Source organism: Clarias gariepinus, unplaced genomic scaffold (genome assembly GCF_024256425.1).
Source record: "Clarias gariepinus isolate MV-2021 ecotype Netherlands unplaced genomic scaffold, CGAR_prim_01v2 scaffold_30, whole genome shotgun sequence".
NCBI lineage: Eukaryota > Metazoa > Chordata > Actinopteri > Siluriformes > Clariidae > Clarias > Clarias gariepinus.
Window position 1 is genome coordinate 850001 of NW_026520997.1, and position 10956 is coordinate 860956.

Genomic DNA, 10956 nt, shown 5'->3' on the forward strand with positions numbered 1-10956 from the left:
AACACAGCCTAGAAAACTGAGATGTCCAATATTATTTATTTGTCACCTGTGACTTTAATCAACATGTAGGACTTTTTTTCCCCTTTGCAGCACCTTTCATGCTGAAGCCGGCTCATTTCTCCAGATGTGCTGATGCAGATTTTATGCTTATTCAGCTTTTTACACAAATGCTGTGTCATCAAAATTAGGAGTGTGTTACACATCTCCAGACAGTACACAGAACACAGAACTTAGTATCACACACTGTCTGATTCTTTATTATAGAATATTATATGATAGAGATGGAATAAATAAATCTTCTTCAGCATGGCTTCCATTTGTGCAGTAATTATTTGTTTGTGTAATTAATTTATGTTGTGTACTGAATAACTAACTGGATGATTTTGTTGGTAAATGTCGCCCTCTTGTGGTCATTTATATGGAAATAGTAATCTTTTGGGCTCCAAGCACTCTACCATAGACAGAACTTATCTATTTAAGGAACCAGCATAAGTGTGCATTAGTGATGGGTCGTGATGAACAATTCCTTCGTTTTGAACGAGTCTTTAATGTGACTTTAATGAGGATCTCGGAGAGTGATTAGTTCATTTTCTATTGGGTGCACATGCGCAAATCATCGCGAAACTTCCGTAGGTTATGTACAGGAAACAGAATTGATTGATTCTTTCTCAATGACTCTTAATCTACTCCGAGACGTTCGTTCTTTTGTCACGTGACTTCCCTAGACGCTATGCAGTGCAATAGATTCAAAAGAACGACCGACTCGGACTGGAAAATATGAGAGATGAGCTGCTCATTCTCTTTATTATAACATATCCTTAGCTGCATTGTAATATTTTCATTACTGGACCTATAGACTGAATTTGTGTATGTAGACGTATTGGGAGTATTTTTATTTAAAATGCAACATTTTAATTTATTTCTGATCAAAAGAACGAAATGACTCAAAAAAAGAGTCACTAAAATGATTCAAACTTCCCATCACTAGTGTGCATCATTGACGGTGAAACAGTTTTTAGAAAAAGTTAAACTACATTAAAGCTCATCAGATTATTTTTAATCAGTGACATTATTATTATTATTATTATTATTATTTGAGGTTGAGTATCTTACGCCTTGTTTACACTAAGTTGTCCTTCTTTGGTGCTCAGACAAATACACTCCCTGTTCGGTAATCGGAGAGTGAATCACAGATGAGAAATGCAAAAAGTAGATCAAAGGATAAAGACGAAGTTTTGTCTTAAAACCACTCCAGCGTGTTAAAACTCACTTATACCACTTCAGCGCTGTTATTTCAGCCAAACACAGACAGACATTTTCTGAGACTGGTTTCTGGTCCTTCAGTAAATTCTGCCCAGTGCTCGATTTAAGACGCACCCACAGTTTGACGCAGTACGCTGTCAGAACGCCTAGTTTATGATCTGCCACAAAACTGCTCATAACTTCAACACTTCTCAACATGTTGATTTCATTTATGGCGCAGGTTTGACTTCAGGTAAATGCCAAAAGACTGGTAAAGTTTCATTAAATTTTGACAATATATTTCTTATCTTGGCAATATTTCTGAGATGAATGAATGCTATCCTGGTAATATTATCTACATGAGCTTCAAATGAAAGGCTGGAATCTGTAATCACACATCTTTTACCGATGTACATGATGAAACAGAAAGACCATCCAGAGTTAATGAGTGATCAGAAAACTTACTTCTAGTATTCTTTTATCTTATGTTTAACTTCTCCATGTGGTCCTACGACCTGAACTTCTGTCAAGATTAAGCAGAAGAAAGTTAATCATCACCCGGTCTCTTACGTCCCTTAATGATCAGTCAGATAGGATTTGAGCCAGGAGAGGGCTGTACCCTTAATTCCCACTACATTTTCTAATCTGTGAAGAAGAATAGCGTGATCAATGGTGTCTAAAGCTGCACTGAGGTCAAGTAACACAAGCATAGTTACACAACCCTGATCAGAGGCCAATAGAATGTCATTTACTACTTTAACGAGCGCTGTCTCTGTACTGTGATGAGGCCTAAATCCTGACTGATACAGTTCATGTATGCCATTTCTATGTATATATGAGCATAGCTGCTCCGCTACTATCTTTTCCAGGATCTTAGAGATAAAGGGGAGGTTTGATATTGGCCTGTAACTGGACAGCTGACAGGGGTCGAGGTCAGGTTTCTTAATTATTGGTTTAATAACTGCTAATTTAAAAGATTTTGCAACATAACCAATGCTGAGTGAAGAATTAATTATTCTCAACAGGGGTTCTGTTAATCTGCTTGAGAAAATGTGTCTGTATTGGATCTAATACACAGGTTTATATTGCAGAAGAGATCGTGCCAGTGTGAAACCCTTACATCAGTTCTTTAGGGAAAAAGGCAGCAGTACAGCATCAACTTTTAAATCTGCACATGAATTACATCAGCAGGTTTGATTAGTTTATTTGCAATCTTGAGTTTATTGCTCTCTTCTGCCCCCTGGTGGAAATCAGAACTTTATTTACACATGACATCTTACGCAAGTCTAATCTGTGTTTATTGCATATTGTATGTATATTTAATCACTGTGTTGCAGCTGTGTGTGGATGGAAAGTGCAACGAAATCAGGAGCAGGAACAGGTCTAGAGCAAGAGACTCAGATTCTGTTTGTATAAACGGTGGTGTTCTTTTAGTTTACATGCACTAAGGTTCTTTTAGGAATTCTAGAACTCTCAATCACTAGTACAAACAAGTGAACCCAATACACACACACACAGTCTTCTAGTGAAAATGATCAGCTGTAGAGTGCGATAGGAACACCAAACTTACACCAAACTTACACACTTCATTTTCCACCAAACACACAAACCTCATATTTGAAACTGAGACCTGACCATTTACACTAGACCAGTCCGTATGGTACAGAGAGTGTGGACACAATCATTTGTAGGAACGGGTGAGTTCTAGAGCTCAGAGAGGAGCTGATTAAACCCGTTTTAAACCTGTGACATACTCCAGCATCTTTTAAGTTCAAATAAACCCACTGACACCAACATGAACCCAGTAGATTTCTTTTTTTTTTTTTAATCAAGAAATCCAAATCTTTGGACATTTCTATATACGTCTCAAACCTGCTCCTGGAGGAACCCCCCTCCCCTCCACTAGTAAATTAGCTGAGAACACACTCAAATGTGCCTTTAATTTTTTTTTTTATATACGTTTCAATAAAACCTTTAAGATTTCATCACTAGAGCAATACAGCAGGTAGAAAACTCTTCCTACCTTGTAGTTAAATGTTAGCTGGAAAGTTGATCAGGTGATCATACAGCCACTGACTGCAGATCAGTCCTTAGCCAACTAGCATGAGGCTAAGCTATTAAAGCTGATCTGAGATCAGCAGTGCACTAAACAAGCAAAACGTCCAAAGCTTTCCAAACATTGATGCAACAAAACTTCAGTTTCTGCAAGAGCGTGATGTGGCCACTTTGATGCATGACAAGTTTAAATTAGCAAGATCACAATGTTTCACAACACACACACAGACTTTTTGGAAAATAAATCAGGAAACACATGAACATTGTTTTTTCCTATTTTTTTTTTATTATCACCATCAAGTGAAAGATGTTTTGTAACGTGCCTTTTTTCTTCAGCTGAGTCCAAACACTTCCTCAAAGATCCTGTAAGGCTCACGCAGCGGTGTGTGTGTGTAGACTGGTGTATGTGTGTTTGGGTGGACGGATGTGGTGTGTGTTTGGGGAGTGACGGTTTCTTGTGGGTAAACTGTGATCTTTTCATGGTCGGTGTGTGGCACTGGAGTTCCGCTCACACTGTCTGGGATGGGCGGGGTCTCCGGTGTGACCTCTTCGCGCTTGCTGTCCAGCAGTTGCGTGCCGTCCTTGTGCTCCGGCATCATTGGCCCGAGCTCATACCCTGGTGCCAGTATTCCGTGCCCGTCCACTAGTGTGGGTGTACTTACGCCTGTGATCCCTAAGTGGCCCCTCCCTGGCGTCGGCAGTACCAGCTCACTGCCTGAAGGGGGCAGTCTCTCCAGCATGATCTGAACATGCTCGATCTCTGGTGTCAGTGCTTCACGCTGGCCTTCCGGAGTGGGCATCGTCTCCACGGTGATTGCTCCATGCTCGTGCGCCGATGCGTGCGTGTTCTCTGGAATCATTTTACGCTGGCTCTCGCTCATAAGTACTCCATGTTCCGGCTGAGGTGTGAAGATTCCCTCTGGATTCTTCCTGCCTGGTTTTTCTGGGCGTGGCTCCACTAAAGCCCCCAGTTTACTCACCATGGGTCGCATCAGCACTGCAGACACAAACCAGCTCATCAATCTATTCTGAATGACATATGAATATGCATAAATATGCTAATTACAAACATTAGCCTATTATAGCTAGCTTGCTGGCTAACAGCTGGCATTCAGTGAGATTTCATTCACATCAAACATCTTTATTTCCCACCAGTAATAACACATCAGAACATAACCAGTCCAAAGGTGTAGTGACATCATGAGACACGAGTGTGTGTGCGCGTGTGTGTGTGCGCGTGTGTGTGCGCGTGTGTGTATGAGGGGTCCTCACTTGGCATCTCAGGGACACAAGACGAGTCACAGCATGAACAAACAGAGTCTGCGCCATGAAGCTCCTCCCACCTAATACATAGACAAAATCGTGATAAATATTAAACATGTATTCTATCATAAACATGAGGAGTGTTCGTACCTGTGCTCCAGGTGGTTATACGTGCAGGACTTTGATGTTGCCATGGTAACGACACTTCCAATTGACATCTCGCAGTGCATAAACAAATACTGCAATAAAAAAGGTCAAATTTTACTATTGCCATTGTTGCCCTTTTTTAATTCCACACACACGGCCAAGTTCATGAGCTTCATTCCAAATGTTAATGTTCAATCAGCTGCCTTAGGCTCCACCCACTTCCCCCCAACACTGCTCTGATTGGCCGTCAGTTGTCGATTGATTCTCTCTAACAGCAGCTCTGACAGGAGTGCAGGTTTGCGTTACAACGCCCCGCTCGAATTCATTATCGTTTCCATAGTAACAGTTTACAGACACGCATGGCGCATGCTCTATGTAAACATGGAAGGAGTCAGCAGTTTCAGCGCATCATCTCAGTGTTTCACGTGCATCATGATGAGCTGTAATTTATTTTTGGCCATACGAACTTCAGGCGCTGATTAGAGCTGCAGTAATCAGTACTGTAAGGATGAACAGAAGTGAACATTTGTCATTTTTGTACCTTTTGCACTTTTCCTTGCAGCGTGAAGGCGTCGACGGTGAACCTGACGACGTTCCTCCCAGTACCGTTGATGAATCTGGACTGGCTGCCGCGCTTGCTGTCGATCAGGCAGCTGAAGATGAAGCAGAAGGCGACAGGTCACGCTCACTCACACCACACTCAGAGAAGCACAGTAGAAGAGGAATAGTTCTCTGGATCATGAATTATTACCCGTAGTTATCGATGATCTTAACCTGTGGCGTGGAGACGTGCGAGCTGTTCACGGTCACGTGACAGAAATTTACAAATAACCGTTTATCATCAGGCACATAAAGAGTTTCAGCTTTGAAGTACATCGGCTGTCCGATCACGAAGCCTTCGCCAGGGGAGAGTCTGTTCCACTGCGCTGAAACACAGCGAGACGCGAGTAAAAGGCGGAGCGAACTCTGTGTTCAGTCTGATATTTACACGTCATTACCGTCGCAGGCCGTCAGCGTGACACTGCCTCTGGTCTTCATGGGTTTGTAGATCTTTAGCGCTTTAACAGACGGCACAAACCCGATCTTGTATGAGTAGTGGAACCTGAAGAGACACAGAAGCGTCAGGAAAAGAAACGTGACTAATCCGAACTTTCATGCGTTTACTGCATTAAACAAAGAGGTTAGCTAGCTAAAGGTCAACTGACAGCGCGCACCAAAACACAATAGGACTCTAGCTGCTCATCTGTGTGTGTGTGTGTGTGTGTGTGTGTGTGTGTGTGAGCAGAGTAATGAAATGGACTCACGTGTTAAAGCGACACTGTACAGGTACAGAGAACGTCTTAGAACCTGACCCAGTCGCGTCAGAGGTGTAGTAGAGCATGTTGGAATAAACAACTGTTTTGTTTATTACCTGTAGAAAAAAACAAACAAAACAAAAAGAGAGAAAACAGTCACCATTTATCTGTATTTCCAGATTCCTTATTTAAATGCAGAGGTGAGCAAAAATACAGAAATCCTGTACTTGAGTAAAAGTAGAGATTCCCCAAGTAAAATATTACTCGAACAGAGGTCCTCCACACAGTGCTGAGTAAAATACTAAAACACTCACCTTTAAAAGTACTTAAGATATAAAAAAATATATATAAATACTAAGGCTATCAGCTCACATTAGCGAAAAACACTTGAATTATGCTGCTAATTTCCGAGTGATGTTTAGCATCATATCACTAATCAACTAGAAGTTTTACCTGCTGATTTTTAAACCTTCAACCATAAAAACAACAAACACCCTGCACCTTCATCTTCACCCCAGGAGAAAGTGATGTATTTATTTATTTATTTACTTGTTTATTAAGTTAATATTTAAATAAGGCGACTGTGAGCACTTAAGAAGGCAAGTACACTGATCAGCCATATTATGACCACCTGCCAAATTCCGAGTAGGTCCCCCTCTTTACCACCAAAACAGTAAGGACTTGTCTGTTCCCACACGTTTTGATGGAGACCAGCATTAAACTTTTTCAGTTTGAGCTACAGTAGCTCTTCTATTGGATCAGACTACACAAGCCAGGCTCTCCACGGTGCCTTGGCTTCCCATAACCTTTTCGTAAGACACCTACTGTAGCAGTTCACTCAGATACTGCGGCGTGAGATCATTTAATACTTTATATGTCAAGAGTAGTATTTTAAAATCAATGCGAAATTTCACAGGGAGCCAATGGAGTGAAGATAAGATAGGGGTGATGTGCTCATATCTTCTGGTTCTAGTGAGGACTCTCGCTGCTGCATTCTGGACTAGCTGAAGCTTATTTATGCATCTAGCTGAACAACCAGACAGTAAGGCATTACAATAGTCCAACCTAGAGGTGATAAAAGCATGAACTAGTTTTTCTGCATCGTTAAGCGACAATAAATTTCTTATCTTGGCAATATTTCTGAGATGAAAGAATACTATCCTGGTAATATTATCTACATGAGCTTCAAATGAAAGGCTGGAATCAATAATCACACCGAGGTCTTTTACTGTTATACATGATGCAACAGAAAGGCCATCTAAAGTTATGGTGTGATCAGAAAGTTATAGAAGCCGTTCATAAGTGTATAGATTGAAGCCTTGCCGTGCTAACAGGAAGCTTCAGACATCAAACTGTGCATTTGTATAACTGGGTTTTTGGATACGTCAGGTAGAAAGAAAATTAGCATAAATTTTATAATGGGTAAATGTATAACTTTCAAAATCAGCATTATTTTGGTCATACTGTAGAAACACCTGAAAACAACCATAAAAACATGTGACCGTGTGTGTCTGTGCCAACACTCTGCCTGTGTGACCAATTCTCTTAAAAAATTTTTTGCTCAGTTGTGTGTGTATAGTTGGTTAGAATAAAATAAATCTCAGTTCATCATATTGCCCAGGTAAGAAAAAAGGAAATGTCACTCTGTAATGCAAAACCCTGAGCTCTCTATATACAGTTTATACATTTACTTAAAAGAAGCAAAACAAATATAATGTTTTAATGGCTACAGGTTTAACACGTCAATATGTCTAAAGCTGGTGTGTGTGTGTGTGTGTGTGTGCGCGCGCGCACAGAGTAACTCATTTAAATGATAACAAAATGTGTTTACTGTCTTTGACCTTATTGGGATTAAGATCCGACTATCTAACACTATTATTATGATTATGATTATGATTATTATTATTATTATTATTCCGTACCCGTCTCTGAGTGCCGCACTCGTGCAGGTCGTGACTGAAGAACACACTCCTCTCGGTCGCTTTTCGGGCCTCGCAGGTGCCCAGAGTGACGTGCACGCGCTTCGCGCTCGATTCCAGGCTAGCCGTGTGCACACGCACGCGCATCCTCCTGCCGCTGCACGCGACCCGCACGGGGCCGCTCGCGCTCATCCGGGTCTTCGGGTGTCGCCGCGGCGCGGGCACGAGGATCTGGCGCACGCGCTCGGGCAGCGGCTCGCGGCTCTTCACGTGCGCAGGTGAGAAGTGCTGTTTGTTAAAGCGCGGCTTCCGGAAATGACGGAACACGGGCAGGTGGAGGTACGGAGCCTCGAGCCGCGCGCGCTCTCCGCCGGTCGCCGGGGCCGGGGTGTGGAGGGGGAGCGGACCGGCGGCGCGCGCGGCGGGAGATAGTAGACCCACGAGCGCGCAGACGGAGATCAAAGCGAACTCCATCATCATCATCATCATCATACAGCATGAACACGCGCTGAGAGACACGCGCTTCCCCTCGCGCTGGTGATATATCCCACAATGCACCACGCCCTCAGCGGTAATTAACCTCACACCAGGCGCACCTGCGGATCAGTTCATCAGTGTGTAGTGCGAGCAGGTGTAGGCCGTGGGGGAGGCGTTAGACTGCTGATCAGAAGGTCTCAGGTTCGAACCCCAGATCCACATCCAAGCAGCCCCTCTTGGGCCCCCAAGCGAGGCCCTTAACCCTTACCTGCTCAGATGTATCATCAGGTGGAAGTGTAGGTCACTCTGCATAAAGGCGTTCATCAGGTCTCACACACACACACACACACACAGGAGCAGCACCTCAGTGTCCCTGAGCCCTGACAGCCCCGGGGTACGAGTCACACCCACACAGCACTGCAAGGACTTCACAATAATATGTTCCATCAATTATAAGTTAAAAAGAAAGAAAAAAGTTTTCTTACACTCTTTATATTTTTTGGACCAAAATCACTCCTCATGCACGATCCTCTAAGAGAGATCTGAAGGCAGCAGTGATGATGTAACACACCAGAATCAGTAATGTGTGATATTTACTGTTCGTTAGTGAGCTACTGTAATCTCTGTGCTGTTAATGTGAAGTCAGAAGCTGCAGGTGCACGTGGCTGTGCTGGCTCTGAGTATGAGACACACAGCACACTCGTCTACAACACACACACACACGCATCATCTCAGGCCAAAACTGTTACACCAGCGCTGTGACTCAAACCTCATCAGTCGACTCTGCACTTTTCCAGGCATCAGATCACTTCTTCTAAGATTAGACAGGTATACAACACAATCTGTACAGAAAAAAAATCTCACAAACACAACTGTTTAAATGATGTGTATTTATATAAAAAAATAAAGAATAAAAAAAAAAGAATTAAGGTGAATTTTGCAGTTCTGCTCCTCTGAGGTTGTATCATGAAAACACAAGTAAATATTATGTAAAAATAAAACATGTGAGAAAATGTTTTAATCAAAGGACTTTTGATATTTAAAGTAAGGACTTGTTCTGTAACAGTCTGGATGAGTTGAGAGTTTATTTCCTATTCAAAAAATGAAGCTATTAAATGCATTTTTTTAAATCATGGAAAAAGCTTTATAAAAAAAACTTAACTTTGCATGTTCCAGTTTGAGACTGATGCGACTCTGAATTCACACTCAGATGTTTAAAAGAACTGGATAAAACAGCTAACAGATGTCAGATTTATTTTAACATCACTTTCTTAAATGATGCTCCGCTTCTAGTTTGAATTAACGGCTGGAAGCTGCATCGTTGCGTGCGTTCGTTGGTATCGTTATTATTTTATTTGCATCGACATAAGGTAAATTTAATGGTTTTTGTTAGGTAGTTTAAAATTAAATACATTGTTTAATCTATAGAATGTATTGTCTAATTTGTTGTTGCTAAATCTCAGGTACTTTGCTTGTGGTATAACGGCTCCGTAGCTCTCGGCCTGTTTTCAGTCTCTGTGTAACAGAATCAACACACCAGGTTTAAACTAATACTGTACCTGTATACTCTAATACTGATGTCTGTCCGTGTCCACACACCAGGTTATATTTTAGTTTGTGTGTTTGTGAGACAACCTGACTTTTGTTGAAAACAAATAAACTATAGTAGTGCTTTTTTGTAACCTTGTGCAAATTAAATCTGTTGAACTCATGAATAAAATCTGCCTCATAATTACTGATGTAATGCTTTTCAAAAACATGTTAGTGTGGAAAATGTATTTAGCATTTGTAAATGATCCTAAACACCTTTAGTGTACTGGTAACACATTTGCAATACTGTAATATAGAAGGTTGTGTGTACTGTATGATATAATACAGTATACTTGTACCACAAAGTGTACTTTTTTAGTATTTGTAATTGTCCAGAAGTATAACAGCATGTTACTGCTGCAATAAGAATATACTCATAGTGTATTAATCATGTATTTGTAACACAGTAAAAATAGCTGTAATGTACCTATAATTGTTGTTGATCTTTCGGCTGCTCCCGGCAAGGGGTCGCCACAGCGGAGTACCCGGTCCGCACTACAACTTGGCACAGGTTTTACACCGGATGCCCTTCCTGACGCAACCCTCCCATTAGTACAAAATTAGTTGTTCCAAAATAGCAAACTTCACGTATACTAGTCATTAGTCTGGCTGCAAGGACATTTAAGTATGCTTTGGCATGCTAGGATTAAATATACTTAGCATACTTTTTTTACTAGGGTTAACAAAAAGGTCAAAGGGGTTTTACAGAAAGAGTTTTTGGCTGCCCGAAAAAAGATATCACATCTGTGTTGCAGAGAATGTCTATAAAACATTTTACAGGACTGACAATTTGTTCAGGTTTATTTTACGATCATTTTATTTGTAGCAGTGTTGTTTATCATTCATATAAGAACACAGCTCTTAAAAAGAGAAATAATTCAGTTGTGCAGTTAAGTGATGGAACGTCCTATGAAATCATGACTTTGTTGGCTTTTACATCAGAGGATAGGACCTCCTCTGGATTGACC

General features: G+C 41.4%; 2 protein-coding genes across 2 annotated transcripts in view; one reads left to right on the top strand and one right to left on the bottom strand.

The window, feature by feature from the left end:
• The window catches only part of kcnj21 (potassium inwardly rectifying channel subfamily J member 21), a 14333-nt gene extending 14058 nt beyond the window's left edge, over nt 1–275 (top strand). Inside the window, exon 4 of the mRNA XM_053490727.1 lies at nt 1–275. This exon is cut by the window's left edge and continues 551 nt beyond it. The gene's annotated coding sequence lies outside the window, so the exon portion shown is untranslated.
• Nucleotides 276–3571: 3296 nt separating this feature from the next.
• On the bottom strand, nt 3572–8428 carry LOC128516985 (uncharacterized). Its single transcript, XM_053490708.1, has 8 exons — nt 7925–8428; nt 6012–6118; nt 5706–5809; nt 5459–5633; nt 5249–5360; nt 4711–4799; nt 4570–4640; nt 3572–4294 (listed from the first exon to the last, which is right to left on the bottom strand). The coding sequence occupies exons 1-8, from the start codon at nt 8411–8413 to the stop codon at nt 3630–3632; spliced, it is 1812 nt and encodes a 603-aa protein (XP_053346683.1). The 5' UTR covers nt 8414–8428; the 3' UTR covers nt 3572–3629.
• Nucleotides 8429–10956: the final 2528 nt, after the last annotated feature.